Consider the following 26,263-nt stretch of genomic DNA (forward strand, 5'->3'; position numbering starts at 1 on the left):
GGCGATGAAAAGTCTGATTTATAAGTGTTACAGATATATCTCAATTTATAAGAATATTCTTTATAATGTTAAACTAAAAATATTTTTCGTTATTTCTACTTTGTAATTTTTTTCATTTTCTGTTTTCCTATGATTGTAAAGTACTGTATGTTTATTTAAAAATGTTTTGTTTAAAACACTACGATTTACCGATTACAGTGATAAAAGTACTCAACAAACAAGTTGACGTTATTTATCATCAAAATAACGTCAAAATGACAAATAACAGCTTGTTTGCTAGTACCTATACTCTGTAAATTTTATAGATGTACGTCAATTTGTAATGTTCTTTATATGTATATTTTTCGTTATTTTTACTACACAAGTTTTTTTCTATTTTCTGCCCTCCTAATCGTAAAGTTGTATATTTGTTTAGAAATGCTTTTCCTATTTATTCCAATCTAACTAACTACAAGCAGATTATCTACGTAACTTACTCGTACAGTTCAATTCATTCCGAAGCTTAATTAAACAACAAAGCATATTGATGCTAGAGTCTACTAGGCTATTATACATATTTCGCAATATAGGTGAGGATCATATATATTTATTATTATAATTACATTAAAACGGGATGTAGAACTTTAAACATGTACGCAATATTTGTGTATAAATAATAATTAGATTATATCGCCACTGGTAAATTTATTACGTGATATCACATATTGTGCAAACTCTATATAAATAGTTTTCGCCGATAACATTTTGGAATAGCTTGTTAATTAATTTTGCGATCAATATGCGAAGTGCTTCAGGAATGGAAATCTTGGTTTTGCTATAGGAGGTATAATAATCTCGAATTTTCGAAGTGTCGTAGATTTCAACGATATTTTCCTTAGAAGTTATCATTTCTATGCCGCTGTTCGTTCAGTATTTATCAATCTTCAAGAAAAATATTTCAAGAGACATTTTAATATTTTATTTAAATGCTCCCTCGATAGCTGAAGCTGTTATATTTACTCTGTATTTACTGCTCTTGTTTCTTATTTTTTTTCTTTCTGCTATGGTAATTAAGATTAGTATCCGCTTCATTAAAAGAGAAAGAAATTTTCTTCTAGATTATTATTTTATATACATCTTGAATCTTGAATTTTCGACATTCAAATTATGTTTCGCCGACATTTAGCTACTCGATCTTTAATATCTTTTAATAGTTTGATAATTATAAAATTTTCATTTTGTTTTAAAGTTTCTTTTGTACTTTTAGTTACCAGGATAATCTTGATAAAACTTTGTTGCGAGTTCTGTATTATGAAATAAGGCTTGTAATAAGAAAATGATTACGTAACTGAACGTGAAACTGGACCGTGATATTCGACCGAATTCAGCGCATAGGTGTGATTCTATTCAGCGGATGTGAACCGAGAATGGTATCAAACGAGCTTCTAATGCACACGAAGGCTTTTCTGTTGGTTCACGCGATTCAAAGGGAACCCTCGTCTCCTTCGGGCTCTACATTCGAGAACGGTACTTTTTTTATCGAGTAATGGAACCATTTCGATTGACGATACGAACACTTTGAAATTACGTGAGTACAAAGTAGAGGCGACGAATATTTTTCGTCGTAAGCTTCATTAAAATGATTTCAGCGCTACCGATTGGTCGCTTTCTAGGAACTGTGTACATTTATTCTCGAGATGTGATAGAGCGGTGCTTGACCTAATTTTGATATTTTTTATTTCAGCGCTTCGTCAATTACGAATGCCGTTTTCTCCAGGTGATCCCCCCCTTCCCTGCTTTTCTCTCGCTTTCGCGATGCGTTGAAAGGGGAATTTCAAAGTTTGTTTTTCAGTTAACCCTGTCATCGTTATTTATTGTCCGAACTTAGTCGAACATAAAAGCAGTAGAAACGGACTAATTAAAAGAGAATCGATTTACGACTATACGTTCGATTGAGCTTTATATTCCCTTGTTTAAACTCGTTACGTTATAAATTGAACGTCACGTTGTTTGCAGATATTAACTTTTGTTATCACTATAAAATTATCCGCGACGGAGAGTAATAACGTGATCATCGAATATATCGATTTGGCATTGAGTGGAGAAGTACGGATTAAAAATAATGTATATTCCCATCCTATAAGTTTGATCGACCGATATCATCTTCTGCTGACCATTTTCCTATCGAACTTTTTTTCGAAAAATGACGGCAATAAATTTTTAAGCGGGTACCGTGTCCCTCGGGATTTGGTGATTTTCTTTCACAGAAGATTCATTATTTTTCTTATCCGGTTTTTATTTTTAAGAAAGTAATGCTCGGCTTCGTATGCGGTAAATAATTCTTAATTATATTTAGAACGAATACGCTTATCCTACCTTTTTATCTAATAATGAAAAGAGAAAAACTATTAATTTATCAACGTATCATTCGTTTTCAATAACATTTTAAAATTTAAAAATAATTTTTTTTTATGCACATATACATATATTCTACTATTTTGTTTTGAGAGATTAAAAAAGATTATTAAGAATATAAAAAAATTATAAAGATTATAAAATTATAAATTGTGTTTATATTTTTGTAATTAATTCCTTAATTAATATAAATCAATAAATAGGTAACGATTTCTTGAGTATAAAATTTCCAATCAGAGTCTAATTATTTACTTAACGTCGTTCGCGTTACTATACTAAAGTATATACATCGCCACTTCAAAAAGTTTAATCCTCCGAAGAGTTTCTTTTCGACAAAAGCAATCAAGTTAATTGCAATAATCTCAAGTATTTTTCGTCGCATCATGTAGCTGTTTCAGAATAGGGTTGGTTTCGTCGGTTTTTCCCGCACGGGAGGGAGAAAGATTTACGCGGGACTTATCGCTCTTCTGGATTTGCGGTGACGTATGCGCTCCGCCGTATAACGATCGTCGTGAATCTCGCGGAGCTGCAGGACTCAGGAAAACGGGATTCGTTTGATCAGCGATATTGAATTTCTCGCAGTATTATCCATTACAATCGTCCCAATACATACATATGCATATGGATATCTCGGTAACTCGGGAAATACAAGACAATGCGCAGGATAATCCTCATCGTACTCGTCTCTTACTGCACATCCACTTTAAATGACATCAGCTGCGCTATAGTACGTGCGCGATTTTCGGCGGATAATTCCGATGTAATTAATTAATCCACTCGACACTAGCAGCAACGAGAGATGCGCCATTATATGATGTGTTTACGGTTAGCAACGTCCCGCTGTAATATTCGGCATTTATCGGGACGTTGAATGACTTTGTGTTTCGTATTAGTACGTCAGCTTCGTATCAGATAATTATTAGCAGCCACTAGAAGCGCCGGCTTTCATTCCGCGGATCGAAGAGAAGCTTTTATCTCCTCGCCTGCGAATCCTCGCAAAGTAATAAATATGCAAAACTATAGCCCGTCGGAAACGCGCGCATTGCGCTCATTGCATCGATATCTTGCCGTGTTGCATTCAAAGAGAGAAAGAGAGAGACAGAGAGAGAGAAACGGCGGTTAGCAGATCTATCGATCAGTACCCGATTCACGGAGTACTCAACTTTTTAATGACACGTCAATCTCCGCCCGTGGAATAAAGGGAATAAATGTCGACGATTTGAGCGACAGACAATCTTAATAGTGTGGTGCTTCCTGAGCGGTGTTCTTCGTACCGCTTAAAATCTTATAAAGCAAGAACAGCCATTTCCGAAATGAATAAAATTTAACTGGCAGCGTATAACGTTGACGATCTAGTACGTAAGTAATAAAAGTACAATTGTATTATTACAACAGGAAAAAAGGAAAAACTCAAAAGCGTAAACTGCATTATGGCGCGTTTCTCGATGTGAGAAATATTGTTTTCATTTCGTTGACTTTCATAGAGACAACGACTGTCACGGGTAGACGAATAGCGTGATGTAATTATAAGAATGCTATTATAACCTAGATCGACAGGGAAAAATAATGACTTTAATTTCTCTCCACGATTTATTAAGATGCTTTATTTTAAGAAGGAAGTCAGTTTCATGGGCAATTAAGAAATTCTACGGTTGCTGATCGCAACAGCGGCGCAGAGTAATTGCAATAATTTCGCTGAAATGGCAGAAAATTCAAGTTGAAAGTTCCGGAAACTTTTAATTCCAATATTCTTCTCGCTGAAAGTAGCGTTTGTTACAAAATGCCATGTCATAATTTTTTTACATACTTATATTTATGTCACTTAACGTCTGTTTACAAAATTGAATTAAAATGGAAACTGCGAGAAGGTTTACTTGGGAGAAGGCAAAGCATGTTATATTTCTTGAAATACCAGCGTTTGTTAAATCGCCACGTTAATCCTACTCGAAAGGTGAAAGGATTTACATACAATGGTGCCGAGATTGTTGGTACTGAATAATGGAATATATAACTCTTTTTCACCATCTGACATATAGTTAGTCTCTTTTTATTGCTTCTTTTTTTATTCGTAAATAAAATCTATTAGATATATATATTCATTAATATACATATATATTAATCAATAATAAATCTAATTGATAAACAGTATAAATGGGAAAAGTAATTAAAAAATATTTATTTGAAGAATAAAATATATATCTATTTTTTTAAATAATTGTGTAATCTTTTGGAAGCGAATCGTGCTCATTAAAAGAACAAAATAAATTTATATTATACATATGAATATTCAAAGATACACTTTTTCGTGAACATATATATTTTATTTTTAGAGAAAATTGTATGTTAAAAAAATACATGTGAAAATGGTAACTACAGTAAATGAAAACGGTAGAAAATAAAAAATCACTCGCTACGCATCCTCTTGAAAATGTTGATAAATAAAATCGGATAATCATATACAAGAGATTTGATTTTATCGCTTACAGCGCGGTGAATTAAATAATATAAAATGTGCCGACATAACATGATGTACAAATCCAATGACATGTATTTGCGTTTTAGAAGGGATTTATCGTAAATCCCATAATGCGTGCTATTAAACGGAATTCATTTTCTCAGAATTGACACTCGAAATTCTAACTGCAATTTCTCTCTGTTTGTGTAAAATTATGATTATTTGCTAATCTATACGTATTTGCGAATGCATCGTAGGTCGATAATTTAGCTAGTAAAACGAATTATCTCGCGATTATTGTACCATATTGTGATTGGCTGTTTTGCGATCAACAGATCGCTGTCTGTCGTTAGCTCAGTTTTATTGGGATAAATTGTATTCGTGAAAAATCTTCCCGATCATGTAATATCGATGCAAAAACCCATAACTCTGTCGATAACTATTTTCTAGTAGAGTAAATGAATCAAGAAACACCACTTCCTTTCAATGTTGCAAGATGGCGGCATGTGCTTATGTTGCATTTCAGATTGCGGATTTACATGACCGCATAAGCACATATAGCGAAGAAATCAATCAATCGTTTATAAAATACAGATCATAACGATATGGCATTCTTTATTTGAGATCCGTGATTGATTGATTTTTCCGTGAATGTGCTTTGCGTGTTCTAAATACATATTTGCGTTTGTCTGAATATATATTTGCGTTTTATTTTCTAATCAAATTTGACATAAATAAGAATTTGAAGATATTACATGTAAAACGTAAAAAATGTAAGACATTAAAAAAAGAAACTTTGCATATCGGATAAAATATTTTGTATTCATAATTTTTAAAATTATTAATTAATTAATAATAAGATTGAAAGACCGCTAATGTTAAACATAATAATTTTAAATTAAGAAGCGCCATAACGGTCAGACCGTTAAGATGTTGAACTATTGTAAATTCATTTAAATGAATTAATTTCAGAAATGATAATTGCGTGCCGATATGGTTGTCGGACTTTCAACGCAATCAAATTAATTAATTATTTTTAATTAATATTAGGGGTAATTTAAAAAAAATATATTTTATATAATTTTATAATTACAATAAATTTATATATTAAATATACAGTAACTTGAGAAAGGTCAGATTTTTATTACTTTTTCATTAATGTCAGATAAAAGTTTTAATGTTAAAAAGCCCTTCTAAGCTCATAGCCTTTAGCCATTTAAGCAGCGAACGAATTGTTTATTGTGTGTGCGATGCATATGGAATTAACCTGTTAAAATTGTTTATACTACTTCGTGCTGTATTAAATTTGAAATTTCAAAAGGAGTTGTAAAATATTTTGCGCGCAGAGCAATTTAATCACGTTTCCTATAGAACGGAAAATATCGGACAAAATGACGGCCCCGTCTGATTTAATTGCTAATTGCATTTTTTAAAATCTGCCGCTAAGAAGCTAAAAGCTTTTAATTAATACTATCATTTTAGTAAGCGTCATTAAAATTCTTGGAATGAAAAGATTTCTCATGTCGTGATGAAATATTAAAAAATTCAAAAAGAAAATTATGTATACGGTACGAATTATTCATTTATTATATATATACTTATCTTTCCGGAAAGAAATTGGCAAATTGATTTTTCTTTTGTGACTTTATGATGAAGTATAAAAAAACTTCAGAAAAGAAGATTACATGTTTGATACATTATACTTACGTATAATCTTTTCAGAAAAAATACGAAAATGGATTCTTTTTTATGACGAGCCCGCTCGCCATTTTTCTCTATAAAAGATCAATTATAAACCCATCAGGGAATTATTTTCAAATTATTACTGAATGGATATGTGGGGCATCCTATATACGTAATTGACGAAATCACCGACACATATTGAATTATTGATGGCATCGTAATTTCACCGAACAGAGTAGCGTACATTTATACTATTGTTCAGTTAAATTAGTGTGCACCATCAATCACTTGATATATGTCACACATATGTAGAAACGTTTCAATCTTGATTGATTGTCCATTTATTATATCATCGATATTATTTAAGAATTCATGTGACATGTTTGATTTGACCGATTGTGAGTGATGTTAGTATCCTATTTCTTTTTCCCGGATGCGTAATTGCGGCTTGCAATTTTCATTCGTAATTTTAGTGTCGTGTTTTCGCGAGTGAAAACGTACCTGGGTAGTCACTGTGGATTTAATCCGGGCTTAAACGGTCCGACGCGACGTTTATGTTTCGCGGAAAGTCTCAACTAAGTTATCAACTGCTCGTGTATTTCATTTTTCCTTTTTTGCGTTACGTTACTCGTTACTTCATCTGACGCCTGAAATCGAGTACGAGATCAATTTAATCGAGTCAAGGTTGTTCATTGCATCGCAAAAATTCATCAATTTTATCACGCTGCGAATTTCCCATAGTTGTTACTGAAATACGGTGCAGTACGATCAATTTATCGATGTCAGCTGTACGATTCAAAGTGAGATGGATGACATTATTCGCGTTTATTATATTCGCATTTATAACGTTGCAAATACAATGACAAATGTAATACGTACAATATTTGTGCGATATGTTTTATTCCGTGTTGAAATGAACAATATGATAATGGCTTTAATCATGACTATATGAACGGCTTAAATATTTTTTTATATACTGCTTAAAATAATATTTAAATGATTATATATTTATTAACATGACTTATCAAATAACCAAAAGTTTTCGTTGGATTCTATATATAAATATATACATATACTATAATTAATATTATTAATTAATATTAGTTAATAAAACTAAATTAGTAAATTAGTAAATTAATTACTAATAGGTAATTAACGCAGTGTCTTTGTGTGAAGTCCAAATAATTTTATAAAACGATAATCTCTTTTGATGTAAAATTTATTTGCTAATAAAAATTAGGTATTATAGTAACAATTAATTGTAGGCTCATAGATAAAAATAGCGATAAAATAATTCATAATTATCGGAAGTCACGAATATTAGCTTACATATATATAAGAATCTCTAATACATTTAATTATAGTTATTAGCGATGTAATTTACAATGTTGCTTGTTTAATTAGAATGACGGTTCGAGGAAGACGAAAAATAAAATGCAACGAATTGCAGGACGTATGAACGAACTTTTTTATAGGCCATCTGTCTCATTCGGACAGATCGTGTGCAATTGCATGCATTACATGCTGCTTCACTGTGTACAATGGTGAAGTAGCACCGAAGTTTTAGTCACGATTTTTGGTCACGCTATTCTCCCGTAACGTGTTCGACGGTAGTTTATTACATCACTCGTCGCTCGTATCGCTACTGAGTTAGTATTGAATATGTTTAAACGGTGGAACACGAATGAAAATTTCAGCTTAGGTATCGCAATACGTCGTACATAAGACTTCACATTTTGTGGGTCACATTTGTGTTCAAAATTGATGAAGATTTATGACGAGCCATAACTCTTTGAAAAACCTTTACTGCAGTCGAATGTAATAAAAATAAACATTGAATGTATTGAGATTAATCATACAAAAATTTAATTTAAATTTTATGTTTTATAGATCCTTTTTATCTTATACGTATTTAAAAAAATTTATCTGGACAGCTTCTCTTAAAATTGCGTATGTCTGAATGAATTGCAAATTCCTTGAGAATACAAATATAGAACGTAATCAAGATAAATATTGAACGTGCAGAGATTAAATACAGAAATAATGTAGATTTTATATTCCAGAAGAATCAAAATTTTTTTAATTTTATAAATTTTATTTTTGAGGAAAATCTAGAAAGCTTCTTTTAAAAAGTTGCGAACAATAAAAGGTTAATAATGATAAACAAAATTAGCGAAACAAGTATCTCAACGAAATGAGAAGGGTTGGAAATTAGCGCTGTAGACAATCCATTTACTGGTCGGTTGCGTTTTGATAATGTAAATTGATTAATATCTGGATGGCAATAGCTGTATTAGTTTTGTTGGATATTTGTTCTATAACTTTCCAGATATTCCAGTCATTCAATGCCATTCAATCATCTAATTGGCATGTTTGCTCTTTAATGGAAAAACGGTTGACTGTCTCTCAAGAAGCGTAACCGAAGCATTTGATTTGGGTCTTAAGCATTTATTTGTATTAACATTTGCTGATGATGGCTAAAAAATTAGCCGAAACGTACGTCATTATATTATAATTTAATGTATTTGTATTATAATTTAATGTATTTAATATAAACGTTTAAGTACGATAATGTTCGTTTTATATATCTATATATATAATTACGCACTGTCTATTTCCATTAGCTTTTTTCATTTTGTTGAGAATCTACAATAAACTTATTTCTTTGCGAATTTTTCGAAAATGCAAATGGATGAAGATAACTTTTGTTAAATTCAAACTAATTTCACAATTATAAAATCATATCTACGTCATATTTATGTAAAATTATATATTTTAAAAATTGTATTTTTATATAAAATTACAACTTTATTAAATTCATATTTGAATATAACGACTAATATAACGAAATAATAAAATTGTATTAAAAAAAAAACATTGGGCTAAAGCTTTTAAATCGCTCAAAGAGAAAAGAAAAACGTCAGCAAATGCCGGAGGTTTAATCCTGTCGCGTTGTATACGCGTTTCAACGTCACGTTTCGAAAATAGCGAATTTTCTCTCTCTTTCAAATTCACCTATTCCACTTTGTTCCCAAAATTTGGGAAGAGAGAGGAAACGTGGACCACCCGTGTAAACTTGAAACCGCTAATCCCATTACACGTACCGGATGCGCTTTTGGGCAATCTCGACGTTTCGAAATTCTGAAACAGTCTTCTCTTCGTTCCGCTTGCAAAATCCACTTTATCTCCACGTGCTGAATACGTTCTGACGCGGGCCTCGTTAGCATATGGATGCACATACGCAAAGGTGGAAATCGCGTAATTGGCTTTTCGACGATGCGCGGACGAGCGGCGGTCGCAGGACGAGAGAGCGAGAGAATACGAGGGGATGAAGTCCTCGGATCTACGGCACGGGGTTACGGGGTAACGCACGAGGAGGGAAGGAGGGCAACAGCTGGTCCCGGTGGTAGCCTCCGAGCGTGGACGAGCGTTTCCGGAGAGCGCCGAACCCTCCACCCTCCGTCATGTTGCTCGCGATTCATTCGCGGCATTCGGCGAGCGGAGTCAGCGGAGTGCGCGGCGGACGGAGACAGAAGCGCCGGAAGCGGACGAGGACAGAGGCGTACGCCAGGGGGTAGGCGAGAGGATGCGGAAAGGCGGGAGGGAAATTGGGTGAGAACGAAACGGGAGGTAGATAGCGTACGATACGATCGAGCGGCGGATGGTCGGCGGCGACGGTGGCGGTGGAGACGAGAGTAAAGAAGGGGTGGGAGGGGGCGGGAGAGAACGTTTTGCGTGTTTGTTGTCTTTAAGGTGGCAGCAGCGACGGCGCGAACCGCGTTTGACCCCGCGGCTTTTTCTCACCCGTCGCATTTATCGTAGTATAGCAGGGGGTGCGCGATAAGTGCCCGGCGTTTGCGTTTCTCGTTCGCTTCAGAGTACGCGTTTTTCTCTTCGGTGCGGCGGTGAAGATATACAGGTCGCTCCCGTGACGTTTTTCCGCCCCATCGTCGACGGCGCGCGCACATACGTGTACACACGTCGCGCAGGTTTGAATCCGCGTGCATGCGTGCGTACGTGCGTGTCTGCCTCTGTATGAGCGAATGGGATGAGCGAGCGATACGTACACTTACAATCGTGTTGTGGGTTATTATCCGATCGTGGTTACACAAGAGCAATTGATAGTTTGATACACCCTCGCGACTCGCTCGTTTCCACCCGGCGAACGCCCTACGGCTCTACCGGAAGTGAAGCGGACGGATTAATTACGTCGTTGAACTCGCGCGCCGTCGTCGCGACTTCCGTCCCGATTAAGGTCTCGCTCGGTTTCTCTCCAAAAAGACGAACATGCGCTTGGCGCGAAGCGGGTGTTCCATGTTCCTTTCAGTGGCGTGTGCGTTAATTGCCTTGCCACAACTCCGTATTTTTTTCTTGGCGAAACGCCAGAAACCGCATTGGGAAGGCAGATCGTAGGAAAATTTGGCGAAATGAATGTCGAGCGCGCCCGAGTGAGTGATTGCTCTCATTGTCAGATACACATTTCTGCACTCCTTTTCCGTCCGCGGAAACGGAGATGCTGAGAAAGCAAGGAGTTTTATCACCATTCAAATTATTCTTTCCTTGAGGTATTTATTTCGAGATGTTATGAAAATTTACGTCAGAAATTTTTAACATTTTTTTCTTGTTAAAATAATGAATTGATGTGTATGTATGTGTTTTTTTTATTCAAAATTATTAACAATATTTTTTATAAGAAAAATTTCAGTAGAAAAAAATCAACGTATAGCAGACAGAATTGCATGCAATATTCCGCCTTTTTTCAAGAATTGTTTTTTAATATCGTGACTTAAAAGAATTTTTAAGAAATACGGTTCTCTTTGGGATTTAAGAAAAAATTGAAACTGATATGTCAATCTCCGAAGAATGTACTACGTAAACCCGTTGTCCAATAACTCCATGTGTACGGCATTTTTCAAAGAATATACTGCGTAACCTTTATTTTCCAATAACTTTGTAACCTCATATAGCTCCGTGCATAATGTGTATTTAAGATATATTTATCAACCTGTACCAAGATATGAGAAATTGCGATATCATTTTTCAAATACACTTCGATACTAAAATTTTACACATTCAAAATTGTGCCTATTTATTTTCAACGTTATAAAGGTATTTTTTGAAAAGAGTTTATCTCATATTATTTTTGTCTGTAAAATCCCAGTGATAATTTGAAATCGGTATCCGATATACACTGAGGAAATTACTACTTGTTATTGTTCGCACTTCTCTCGGGATATTTCATACGTAAATTGTATTTATAATAATAAATATTGGTTGAATTTTCCATTTATCTTGTGTAAATCACGTAAAATATTGAATTTAATTATCAAACAATAATTGTTTACAAAAATTGTTTTTAAGATTCAGTAGTTTTTGTCAATATTATACAATTTTTATAACACCTTACATTTTTATAGTGGTTTTGCATAATATTAAAAATACTTTTATAAGCAATGAGAACTTTTAATTAATTATTGTTGTTATGACAAATGATGATTATTACAAAAAATGATTATGACAGAATTATAATGCTAATATTTGTTCTCATAAATGTTAATTTGTTAAACATTAAATTATTTGAATTAATTAAAATTTAGTTGTATGCACACATTGGCGGTTAAATCTGCAAATCTATGACGCATGGGTAAAACACATGCGAGCACACTATTTTCGCTTAGTTTTGTAATCTTTTTATTTTATAAGTTTTACTACATTTTTTTTAAGCAGGAAATATTAAATTTAGTAGTTTAAACACGTTTTAAGTAAATACTGCTATGTACGAGAGCAATCATCGGCTCGAGAGATAATCCGAAGACCATAATCTTTGCGGTGGAACTTTAATTAGGATTGAATCTTAACTTACCCTTATTCCCGTGATGGAATTCCAGGAATTGTGCTGGAATGATTTAAGGGAAGAAAATCTCGCTTGCGCTGCGCCTTATCTATTATTGCCAGTGATTTATTTTCGTTTCGGTGATTATTATACCTGAACTTGACGGCTTATTAAAAACATCTAATTGCTTTCACATTCAAAATTACAGTCTTCGTGCGAACGTCGCCAAGACTTATTATTATGTCTCGATCATATTACTAAGAAAGTAATTTTATGTTACGTAATTTGCGTTGCTAATCATAATTGATGAAACCGTATATCAACGAACTAATCAGGCTTCTAGTAATCATGTAAGTTTAAGCTGCGCAAATGGTCTATTATACAAAAATATATTAAAGTATACGATAATAAATTTTTATTAATCAAGAGCGAACTAAAACTGAGAAAAAACAACAATTTTTGCAAAGTTATTTTTGGTATATCAAAGAACTTATCATATTTTCACAAAATAGCAAGTATCTTGTATTAAATGAAGCTTAAATTTATACTCAACGACGTAACCACCGCGAAGATTAATTTTAACGATCTCATTTAACTTTAAGAAATTCTCGGAAGCTCTCTCGACGCTCATCTTCCAAACTCAACGAGTAAACATAAAATTTTTTGCGTATTACTTTTGATATTCTTTCTATGTCCTACGTTCTCCAAGTTGTCAAGGATATTGGTATTGATACGTGGTATAGGATTTTAAAGTTTTGAAATACACTAAATTTTTGAGAGTTACGACATCGTTGTAACTGATGGGCATGAAACTTTTGTCGATCTGCCAAGTAGTCGTATTACTTTTCCAACAATGGAAGATAGTTTCGCAACAATGCAATATTTGTCTATATTGTGACACTCCCGGTTTTCCTGATCTCATAAAGACTACGGCTCGGAGTTATCATCCATCATTTCTAACTTTTCAAGTGAATAATTTGTCTTTTAAAATTTTTGCGAGATGTTATTTTGTTCCAAGAAATATTATAAATTACATTTTATAACATTACATCATCTCGAGCGGAATTATTTATTCGTTGTATATAAAAATTAGAAAAGTGACCCAGTGGCGTATCAACGAAAGTTGTGAGTAATCTTACCTGGGATGTACCTGGGATGACAACCAGACGGGAATATCATTAGAGAAGATGAAACACTTGTTAAAGTGAGATAATTAAAAATTTAAATATTAAGAATATATATTATTCATAACATCTAACTTTGACTGCTTATTGGCGCTCTTAAACGTATGTATGTTGTACATTTACACGGTCGGATCTTAATTCTTACTTGTTAAAATTCTCAAACTGTCTGAAAAATTTATTAAACTAACAATGAGAGAAAAATAATCCCATCTGGCTTATAACACGCACTGGTTATCTTGTAATACCTTTTTTGTGTATAAATTTTCAAATTATGGGTTGTATCAAAGGACTACATCCGCTTCTCTCATTAAATATTGTACTTTATGTGTTCTCCTGGGATGTAACTCCGATCTCGTTCTGCATAAATTAGCTGTAAGATGGAGCTTTGACAGAATGCTCTTCAGTGAAGTTATAGAGCTTCAAAAGGGTTATTAACATAGGTGAGGCTTTCACTAACAAAAACCAGTTTCTAATATCGCAAAGAAGGGAAACATGGTATACATGGGACTTGCGGGCCAATACTTCTCGGAGCTGGATTCAAATTTCAATGGCCCTCCTAGAGCAGTCGATCCAGCAGTCCGTGCTCGCAAACTTGTAAGTAATACATTTGCACAAGCAAAGTTCATTTAATTATGCAGTACATGCAATTGATGTAACGTAATGAAACTGTGGTATTATAGTGCTTCATAACGTTTGGCTTAATGGACCTCTTCCATTAAATAAATATATTTACAGACGAGACATCATAAATTTTTTAAATAACATTTTTTAATCGGTTATTATTTTATTCGTTACTTTATTATTATTGAATGTTTTATGTACGTAATGCTAAAATACTTCTCACTAAAAATTTATTTTTAATCCGTCTTATACGTCTCAAATATCAACATTAAACTGATGTATTTTATTAATAAATATATATGAATGATGAAACTTGCATCTTTTATATTTTTTAAGTTTAATTCATTAAAACTGTACATTTTAAAAGCTTTTTATCTGCTGGAAACTATTACCGACATTTTCGCCCACTTTTCTTATTAATCCAAACATACAAAACAAGAAAGAAACTTCTTTTCTATCTCATAAAGATATTTTAATTGAAAATAAATAATTAACTTATGATAAAAGTTATTTTTGGATGAGTTTATATAAAACGGTATTTAAATTACAACGAAAACTTTTTCCATTACATGAAATTGAAAGCATTTATAAGGCGCTTTGTGATGTTATACTCAAGCATTAAGAATTACTATGAAATGTAATACATATGTAATAAGTTCTCCAGAACGTAATATCATCTTTCTTTGATCAAACAGTCTTTAGTGTATACTTTAATACACGAAGTTTTCTGATATTGATTATGGATGGTTTCTACATTTCAGTCTCTTTACGATTTGTATGAATAAATCCTTAACGTATAAAGCCATTGCAGATTTTTATCTTTTTACATGGTGTAATGCAATTTTCAATATTGTAAACCACGTTGCAGCATTTATCGTAATCCGCGGTGTAATTTTCAACAAAACGAGATGCGCCGTGTGCTTAATCCTTTGCATTCACACATTTAATATATATAATCCTCTTTGTTCAATTCAAGTGGACATTTTATTCTATATAACTTTTCACTACGTGTAAAGTTTTTTATGCTGTTGTTTACACTTTTTTATATCAAGAAAATAAAATTTTATCTATTATATGGTGGATTCACTTTTTTCCTATTTAAAAAAATCAAGAATTTATATGAAAATATCTAAAATATAAAATTATCCCATATTTTATATAGATGCATTTTTATCACTTCTGAAGTTATTGTAAAGAAATTCAAAAAAGTTTATAAAAGTTTTTTTATGCTAAAATAATCAAACATTTATAATATATGGATAACATAATACTTACTTATATCGCTGCGGTACAATAGCCGCATCAGCCGCAGGACATCCTCTGTACAATAATTCATCGGCTTTTAACGGACGAAAATGCCAATTGTGTGTGTTGTGCACATTTAAAATTGCCTGAAAGCCATCGTTGATTAGTCACGTTGATTGATCACGCTGTATTTTCTGCGTTCGCAACTGATCGTTTTGTCGACCGATAATCGCATTTCGATGGGATGCGTGACGTAACGTATTTAAATAGTAACCTCTTCTGTGAGTGAACTGCTTTTCATTCCGCGATGCGGCTTCGTCGCATTTGCTACTGAAACACGACCTGAACGTTAATGAGGCAGTGCTGTATTGCATTATTATCGCATACCTTTTTCCTGTCTGTATTCAACATTTGTCAATATTTCTGTAAGAAGTGGAGTTTAATTTATATGAATTTATATCTATTATGTAAATGTGATGATGTATAGTCACGTGGAAAAGACATTGATTACATATTTCATCATAAGCTTCTGGGGTAGGGGAGGAAATGTGTTTGATCGACGCTGAGGGTTTATATCGCGTGGAAAATCGAGAACGCTCGTCGTACGTTTAGTAGCACGTTAGCATAACTCAAAAAGCATACATTACAAAGAGAACCATAGTATGCTACATTCTTGAGACTAAAATATGGGAGTTGCTTGTTTTAATCCATGGTTTTTACCCTGTCGTTGCACATAATGCGTATAAATTATGGACACATGCGACACGAGCGAGACGGTGTCCCGAGAGGAGACATCGAGTTTCTAATTATACATTAATTTTGTACGTAATTATGTTGTCGGGAAAATTGTAAATGCTATTTCAAATTTTACAGAATCAAATCGATGCAATAACATTTCCCACTCGGAGCGCTTAAATAATTAACAGCGAAATCTTGAAGCTTTCCTCTAGAACGTTCTATACATTTTTTGTATTCGTGTCATCCTCTTAAAGAGATAAAGCGAAACTAATTTATGGAATACCTACTAACGAGAACCGAGGCTATATTTTGATTTTACCGTGTAAAGGGATGAACACATCTCTTGAATATAAAAGGGTATTTAATCCTAAGAGTGATGAAACCACCTTAGACAAAAGTGATCATTCATTTTGGATTAGAGGAGAAAATTTACGCACATTATTAAGGTTATTTTTGTCGTGTATAAAACGAGAAGATTATTAGTATGCTTAGAGTAATTTATTATAGATTCCAAAAGTATGCATTTAATAAGAGAACTTTCGTTATAACATTAGAATTGCAAAACAATCAAACCAACTGATTTGTAATTTTCTTTTTGAATTACTCAACAGTGCATTTTCTAAGATTTTCTGAGACTTTTGTTGGAATGTGTAAAAGATAAAATTAATTTTTTTCCTTTTTACTTTTACTTTTATACCTATTTTTTTTAAAGATGTAACTAAATCAGTGAGTATAAAAAGGACACGAGTCTTTTTTGTCAAATTTTTTAGTATTAATAAAAAATTGTTTTAGTTTCATTGAAAAAACTGACAAAATTACTTTTGGGAATTTAAATAACATTCAATAATATTTTTGACATTTCTGGTTTCTAAAATGATCGTTTACACTGAACAAAGAGTCCAGTTGCATTAATTGCAATTCTGATTGAAAATAAACAAATCAGAATTTTTTGGTTGAATTTATTATAATTTTAGTTGAGATAACCAGAATTCTGATTGATATGATCAGAATCTTCTGATTCGTCTGTTTTCAATCAAAATTTTTTCTCAATGTATTAAATTAAAAATTTTTTATTTATATTCTTTTGGACTCAACGTTAACGAAAAGAAAGTATGCTACTACAGATACTTTATTTTCAAAAATATCAAATCTATGGTAAACTATAATATTTCTGATGTAAGAGATCACCTTGTATTGAACAAAATTCCAAAACATAATACAAAATCTTTGAAATTACATTATCATTTTGCTTGAAAACTATAAAGAATTTGATATTTAAATAAAAGGGCAATGCATTCTTTTCGTTCTCATTTTCAACGTCTACTTTAGGCACTTAGCAGCTTGGAACAAGCCTATTTGCATTCAAAGCATATTTTAAGATCAATAAGAAGAAAAACTTATTTTCGAACAAACATAAACTCGTATATCCTTTCTACTTTCACCGATTTAAATATGATATACTTAAGTAATAAAAACTAATCTAATGATGAAAGCGAATAATTTGAAAGCGTGAAACAGTGATATTTTATCATTTTTGCATTGACGTATTGACATAAAACCCGACATGCCACAATGTACCGATCAAGATAGTGGCATTCAGGAGTGTCCCAATCAATCGGGTATCTTTCGATCGAAATATATATGAGTCCTTTTATCTCGTACGTGGCCTATCTACGCCACGGCCGAGGTTTAGCCGAAATAGTTTGCGCGCGTGCACGTGTAGATACCACAAATTGCTAAGGCTGAATCTCATTCGTGCATGGAATGACAGGACGGTTTGGGTTCATGGGCGTAACGTCTAACGCGATACCTCCTTCGACTATTGAGTCTGAGGGACTGCATGTATAGTACCGTTGTTAAGGTGTACTCCGTATTGACCGGGCTCGCCTTGGCTACGGCGGACTCGTAGCACCACTACGTGCGAAATCTGCAAATGAATTTTTCGGACATGCTCGGCTATGCCGGAGAGAGATTTTGTCATTAGAACAAAAGATATACTCTCGTTGTCGCAAGAAAACATCCTTAAGACACTTTCTGTTTCTCTTTCTTTCTTTCTTTCTTTCTTTCTTTCAAAAAAAGTCCCGCGTCTTTATATTCGTTGAGTTTACAGCGTCGTTTCTTTTTATAAGGTTGATGATGCCCTTGTCTCTTATACGTTTGTACGTCGCGTACAAACGTGGTAACATCTCGTTACTTTTTATTCACGAAATTTACGGCAACGACCGTAAAAAGACGACAGATTGTTTCGCATCTTGAGCGCGAGTTACGAAACTTAGGCCCAGTTCTAGAATTGGAAAGAGATGAGGAATAAATTGAACCTGGGTTAAGAGTTAACCGTGAGTTGTGAAACTGGGCCTTAATCGTTTATTTCGATCCGTCAGCTTGCCTTTCGTGTCTCAAGAGAGTGATACAGACGAAGGCAATGATACAGACACGAATGATGTAAATGTGTCCGTCTCTCAATCGATTTGCGCTTCCTTATGCATTCCAGGTGGGCATGGAACGCCGTGACGTCATCCTGACAGCAGTTTTCGGAACAATCGGTGCTCTCGCAATTCTAGTAGGACTCGCATTAGCAATGTGGCTCTATCTACGCGCCAGGAAGTCCAAGCAACGGGACGACGATCTCGAGGACCAAAACGATAATGGCGACGGCTCGAGCCAACAACAATCTACTAAGAAAAATGGTTTTCTGAATCTGAAGACACCTCTAATCAGCACGAAGGCTCTTGGGTAAGTGCGAATTTTTCTTTTTTATCAAAATAATTGAGCAGGTAATGTCACGGTCCAGCTCTGAATTTAGTCAATTTTCTATAAAAATGTATTCTTTCAAGGAAATTTTGAATACTATAATAATAAACAGATATCTTTTATATTTTTTATCTTTATTTATCTTTTCTTTTATATACTGCAGTCACTAGTGGCGATGCAATATTTCAAAGTTTATGTAAGAATAAATGAATATATTTTACGTTGACTTTAATGAAAAGTAAACAAACTGCAATTGTTATGCGTTTGTTATTTTTATTTGCTCGCAAGTTTGTCGCTGTTGACGGTGTCCTAAATCACTTGAAGATACCACAATATATTCGCAACTTGACAAAGAGTATCATTAATCTTGAGTTCTTCTTACGAGTAACTAAGGACGTCATTCATTCTATTTTATCGCACAAAATCGAGTATCTTCATTGTGGCATTCGTTTCATTAAACGAAGATGAAATAATATTTTATAGCGACACAGCAGTCGCGATGCTATTGAAGACAATTTCGTGTTTATTCCCTCGCACAATCGAGTGCACGATTTATCGTCGAACGTTTTCTATGTGCGAAGCTCGTAGGTCGCTTCATTATTGTCTGAGCAACGAATGGCAATTCAACGTAGTAGTACAACCAAATATTAGTCAGACGGTCAGACCTGTCTGAGTATCAACAGCGGAATTGCCCGTCGGTAAGTTCGTTTTACCGGTAAAAGCGTTATCGACGATGGAATTTCGTTGTGAGAGATCTTCCGTTTCTCGAGCCTGAATAACGGAAATCTGCAAAATGGTTGTACCAGCGGAACGTTATTGACGAACATTATCGTTTATATCGCCCAACGGTACTTTACATTCGTAACGAGGATCGTTCATTACGAGGGTCGTTTATTACCATTTCTAGTCGAGTAATCAAGAGGTCCCAATTCGTTACGTACATCGCTTAGTATGGCAAAGCCAAAGCGAAACTTGGCATTATTACCAGCTAGGTAATGTTCGCTTTGAAATATTATTTGATTCTGTGAATTTCTGATTATTACGTAACTTTACGAACTATGTATGTGCCGAGATAAAGCGTTTGAAACTCGCTATTAAACAGCATTGTGTAATTATGATTTTGTCTTTTATAATTTGTGAACTGTGTAAAGTACACATTTTTGGCAAAAATTGTTTGACATTTTAGAGAACGTTTTAGGGGAGTTAATTATTTAGTACAATTTTGTTGACGTTTGTATTATACAGTTAATATACTATTATTATTGTGCTTTATTTTTGATAGCGGACTATATCTGTTGAAGCAATTAAGAAATTTAAATATTGACGTTTGCTCAAGAATTTTTAATGACACAAATCTATTCTATTAATCGCACAAATATATTCTTGGGTTGATCAAATTTACTGCTATTAGATTATGCTTCGTAAGACCGTTTTAGACAATCTAAGATTCGTAGTAACTAGATTTCAGAGTAAATTTCTATTTATAATCTTACATGCATTTCAGAATATGAGTCTATATTTTAATATACATTTTATGTTGCATTTTGATTCTTTCAGTTTTTTATCATATAACATTGTAATAGATTTTGAATTCTAATATAAATCGTTTACAATGAATTTTAATCAAAGTATTCTGAGAATTTTTAAATTTAACGCTCCACTTAGACGATATAATTCGTGTCAGAAATCAAGATAGAATTCTGTTTATAATTTTTATATGTTGTGTAATACATATAAAAATATTTGAAGGATTATATTACACACACACACACACACACACACACACACACACACACACACTTATATTAAAATGTACACATATATCAAAATAGACGGCATTAAACGAATTTCATGCAAATAATTCCTCGAAAATGTGCACCAAGATTTGCGCATATTTTCGACATTCACTGTATACATGATTATGCATGATGATTATGCTTTTCTCTTATATAATCTGTTAACATGTTTTTGATGTAGTTATTTAAATATACGAAGTTTTAGATAGTTGATAATGATCCAAGAAAGGAGCAATAATTTTGCTGACATTTCTATTAGAATGTCTGTGGCTACGTTTACACCTTTCATTTAGGCCGCGGCCTATACAATAAATGTCCTTGTTTATCCTGTAGGTTAAACATAGACACCTATCGTATAGGTCGCGGACTAAGTGCATGGTATAAACATAGCCATTAATCTTGTGGTTTATTTTTTTGAGGACCGTATACGCGCTACTGTCTGTTAAAGATGTTAAAAAATTTAATCTTTAATACACACGATGATTTATTTCCTTTACTACTCATGATGAATTGTTCGCATTTCGGATTAATTTTTATTACTTTGACGAGTATACAACAATTATTAAGTGATTCTTTCATACATTTTAACAACTTTAGAAAGTGTTTATAAAATTATGATTAAAAATGAAGGAAAGGATAAAGATTATTTAGTGCCAGGTGCTCCTAGTATTTCAAAGAAAAAAAAATGCTCGGGAATGATCCATCGTGTGTATCAAGAGTTAAATACTAGCTTAGAATTAGTTTTTAATTGTTCGACCATTGGTATCGAATTCAATGTTATCACAAAGTTACGTTTGCTTCTAAACATCATCCAATTAAAAACATTTATATAATACAATATATATGCAACTACACGAACTATAGAGAGACTAATAATTTCGCTAACTAACATTTTAACAATATTTTCCTCTTAAATAATTTTTAGGGGATTCAAAATAGTATAATAATTCTGTCGACATTTGGTTATAATGCAAATTTCATTAATTTCACTGTTTATTTTTCAACGGTCAGCTATCAATTAGAGATATTAAGAAATTTAAATATTAGTATTTGCTCGAAAGCTTTTACTTGCGCAAGTCCATCCCTCCATTGTAGATTGGCAGTCCTTTGTAATTCCATCTCTTGATGGACATTTGGCTGAACTCTTTAAATAGAGCTGGGCCCCTCTCGACGTTTATATGAAGCAGATAGAACAATCGTTTGCGAACCATTCACGTAACTTGCTTTTCATGACTACTCCAACTGATGTTTCTCTGTTTATATTTTTCTCCGTTAGATATGAGATACGCGTATATGATATTGTCAAACGCGCGCGTAACCGTATGATTGACAAGTACAGACTTTCCATTCTTCTGTATAGTATTGCATTGAATAACGCCCGCGATAAGCTATTCTCCGATTTTCAAACGAACAAAAAACTGTTTAATGAATATCTCGATATCCACAGAAATAACCGAGGTTTTTCAACATTGTATTAAAACATTTTTAACCGGTTATCTCACAGCAAAATAGCGATGATTGAAACTTCATTTCTTCTATCGCTTATACATATCTCAATAATAAACTTGTAAAATAAATAAGCGTTTAAAATTTTTACCGCTTTACATGTGGAAATGGAAATGCAGGAGAAAACGGAAAAAAATTTATTAATTTTTTCCTGCTAGTTTGTTTTTCTTGTATAGAGAGAGAGAGTACTCTTTTATATCAGTGCTGTAAACGCGTGGAATATTTATATTTTCATAAGAGAAGCAGTATACGCATAAAAAATCAGAAAATTGTCGCAATCTGCATATATATTCGGTTTTATGCCAAATATCAATGAGAGAGTATTAAACGTGGAAATAGAGACAGTAATCCATTCTAATCGTATTGGCGATTCGATTATCAAGAAATTTGCATACGATTTGGTCCGGGAAGCGAGTAACTGCGGAATTTTCCACGACAGAAGGTAAAAACAATGCATGTGGCAATATACAATTTTCAATGGCTGTCGAGATTGTGGCCCCGAGTGTATGCGCGTTTTAGAAATGCGTTGTGACGTTTATTCTCGTGCTTTCCAATATAAATCGCGACGGAACAAAACGCGTCGTATGAATAGCTCGAGGGAAATAACGGTATAGCTGATCGAAAAAGCAGAAATTATTCTCAAATTTTATTATTTACTCAGTTTCTATAAATACGAGCAACAAATATTTTTATTACTACTTCCCCTTTGCGAAACGATATTTTTGTTTTTGAATTTCATTTTACCGAGTATTACTTCTGTAACAGCGAGTTCAGCATGACGGAGACGTTGCGTGAATTTGTATGAATGACGTCGCGTGAATTTGTATGAATGACGTCGCACGTTACGCATTTCTCCTTTTTTGTGTAAGAAAAAGAAAAACAGTTACAATTTAGCGACTAATCCAGAAATATGTAGTAAATTAACAGAGTTTTCCGCGTAATCCCACGTGTTCTTTTAATTCTCCATATTCATGAATGGAAAATACGGATGATGACGTGTTATGCAACTCGGCACTCGTGCGACACCTCGACTGCAGGGAAATCAGTAGAACACGGTGATTTATTTGTACAGTGCGAATAGCGGCGCATTAGTATTTCGGCGTAGTTTGGGCTGTTATGATCGTTAGTACCATAGTTCTCCCGGAGGAACCTGAAAACTTGTGCGCGCATCACTGAATTATCACCTCCGCTGTTTCATCCAAATTGGTGCGCCGTTTTGAATTCGCTTGTTGATTTTCAAAAGTATTCTTCGAAACCTTCGACAGGGATTTACGAAATTTTCTATCGACGAGCAGATCAGCGCGATTGGTAGCGCGAGCGTGAATAAGAATCGATTCCAAGCGCGACCGTGGTGCTAAACCACAAGAGGGATTTCGTCGGGAACTGCGAACGCCCGCTATTCACGAAAATGGAAACGTCAACGATGCATCCGCAAATCGAGCAGAGTTCTTTCAGCGAGAGGCCGAATGCCGGATAGTTCAGTGGCTCTGAATGGAAAATTCTGGAAAACAAGTCTCCTCTAACCCAGCGAAGCTCTATCGGGCAAATCTGCCGTGTATTACCTTTCTTTATTTTTTTTTTTTCCGTTAAGTTTTCCGTGACGTATAAGCGATGGAATAGTTGTACGTGGTGTGTGCATGTACACACGAGGCTGTAGTCGTATTCGAATCAATCTCGGATACTCGTACATCTCCTCCGAAATAGGCCTGCAACTCCCTTCGGTGGTTTGCGGTTAAGCTGTGTTTGTGACCGTTAAAGCACTTCGTGACGTCGTCGTCTTGTATCGTCACCTTTTAGCCCAGGGAAAACGGTGATCCTGTAAAGAAAAGTTACAAGCTGGCAACGCATTGACGTTTACATCGATACAATTGGGCCTTGCAGACAAATTTAACGATCATGTAATTCGGTGATGCTGAAATTAATTCACAGACTCGTAGATAAATTTTAGATCGTTTTCTACATATTTGATTCTTTGCATTAAATGGTACGGACCAGACGTCTGCTTATTAATTCTTAAACAGCATTTGAGTTATTCATATCTATACTGTCCTAAATTTTTTTAATTTTTAGAAAATTACTTTAATAAATAAAATAACTCTTTTCCCTAAAATTTTAAACCGATGGTTATAGAAGTGGAGAACGGGGATATGAAGTTTCAATTACTTTTCCAGCAACAGAGAAACAAACTTGCAAATGGACTTTAAAAAGAAACTTATTTGATAGCTTCTTTGAGAAGCTTCTATAGTATATATATATATATATATACACACACAAACACGCAAATATTTCTTATCATATTATTCGTATTAAGGCAACTATTTTGTATATTTATCTTTAAAAATTTGAAGTCTAAAATATATGCTTGAACAAGTTTTTTATTATACCTACACATTGTGAAATTATAAATTTTTTAATGTAAAATATCTTATTATTTCTGTTAAAATAATTATTAACATAAAATATTTAGTTGTAATAAAATATTTAATTTCTTTGACAAATTTAATAATTGTCTAGACAGTTTAAATTATATGTGCGAATTTTCTCCAAATTTTTTGAACACATTGTTTAGTATTGTCAAAATATGACCGCGTAATACAAATCATTTATGTGCCACTCAAACTGAGATGACGAAAATACATGCATTATATTATGATTTTTTTCTTGTAGCGTGATGAATCTTTAAAAATATGTTCTTAGGAATTTTCTATTCAATTCTCTGAATGTAATGATTCAGCTATCTTTTTACTGTATACTATTATTCGCGAATTTATTCAAAATAAATCATGCGATTAGAATTTAATCTTATTATTTTGCTTAGCGTTTAATCAGGAATGCGTGTGCAAATCGTGTTGAATCCAAATAAACCAATATCTACATACCTAAAAGACAAATTCAAACCTCGTGAAAGCATTTTAAAGCATCAGGATGTTTCCGTATTGTCGAACATACGAGCGAAAATGTCTATAAGACACACACGACATTCCTAGCTCGTAATAAATTTCGCATTTTTATCAAGTTATTTCTAAACTTTGTGCTTAATTAGCATATCGCGTGCACCTTAAATCTGCATATAAAAGCGTAATGGCCGCCTTTTTTTCGGTAGTAATTGGCCAATTTACACGATCCGGTATATGACAATAAACTCTATAGGAAGCACTGACAAAAAGCTCGAATCAAATACGAATAAAAATGAAATTTATATGGTTAGCGAAAAGCTACAGGCAGAAATTGGAACTGTGGAAGGTATCTCGAATATCTTATATGAATAATTTTTCGCTGTTTACTATGTCTTTTCAAATATTTGCCAGAAATATCATGTTTTTAAAGAAGAGCTAAAGAGATATACCATATAGATGACAGAATTTTGATGCGTTCTAATAAAATTTATTATAATCTGTTACTTGTAAAAGTAAGTTATTTAATTTTTGCTATAAATTATTTTAACTTTGAGCACACAGACAAACATTATAATACTACACTGTTAAATCTATAGTGTCAAATTTAACCTAACGTGAATCGCCATTGCTCCTACTAAATATATCATTATTTTTTATGAAAACGATAGTTAAATTTGATACTATATTGTGTCAATTTGACACTATACAGTATCAAATTGACACTGTATAGTGTCAAATATAACCATTATTTTAATATAAAATAACGATATGATTGAGTAGGAGCAGTGGCGACTCACGTTAAGTTAAATTTGACACTGTAGATTTAACAGTGTATTACCCACATTTTCCAAAGTACTTATCTTCTTAACTAAAATCATTGTTCCACACATTTCATTTATAAGATTATTATTGTTTTAACGGAACTAATCTTAATGATTAATATAACCTTAATTTCTATCTGGATTAATCGTCTTCTGAAAATCTTATCGTAAATTGTATAGGAGAGAGTTGCCGAATGCGTACTGGTCGCCTAAATCGTACCTCATCAATATTTTACATTATTAGTTAATACAGGCAATATTTAGTAACAATAATATAAAATATATGAGAAATGAGTAATATAGACAAAAATATAATAGCCTACATCTTGTTTTATGGAT

The 26,263-nt window shown here is 33.3% G+C and overlaps 1 protein-coding gene across 3 annotated transcripts in view; it reads left to right on the plus strand.

The window, feature by feature from the left end:
• Syt7 (Synaptotagmin 7) overlaps positions 1–26,263 on the plus strand; it is a 175,727-nt gene that overhangs the window by 37,515 nt on the left and 111,949 nt on the right. For all 3 annotated transcript variants that reach the window (XM_018449026.1, XM_018449029.1, XM_018449027.1), the window contains exon 3: positions 18,645–18,886. In XM_018449026.1, coding sequence (XP_018304528.1) covers positions 18,651–18,886 — 236 coding nt within the window. In that variant the 5' untranslated portion in view covers positions 18,645–18,650. The remainder of the gene's footprint in view (positions 1–18,644; positions 18,887–26,263) is intronic.

This window comes from Mycetomoellerius zeteki, unplaced genomic scaffold (genome assembly GCF_001594055.1).
Source record: "Mycetomoellerius zeteki isolate Tzet28-1 unplaced genomic scaffold, Tzet1.0 scaffold228, whole genome shotgun sequence".
NCBI classification, from domain to species: Eukaryota; Metazoa; Arthropoda; class Insecta; order Hymenoptera; family Formicidae; genus Mycetomoellerius; species Mycetomoellerius zeteki.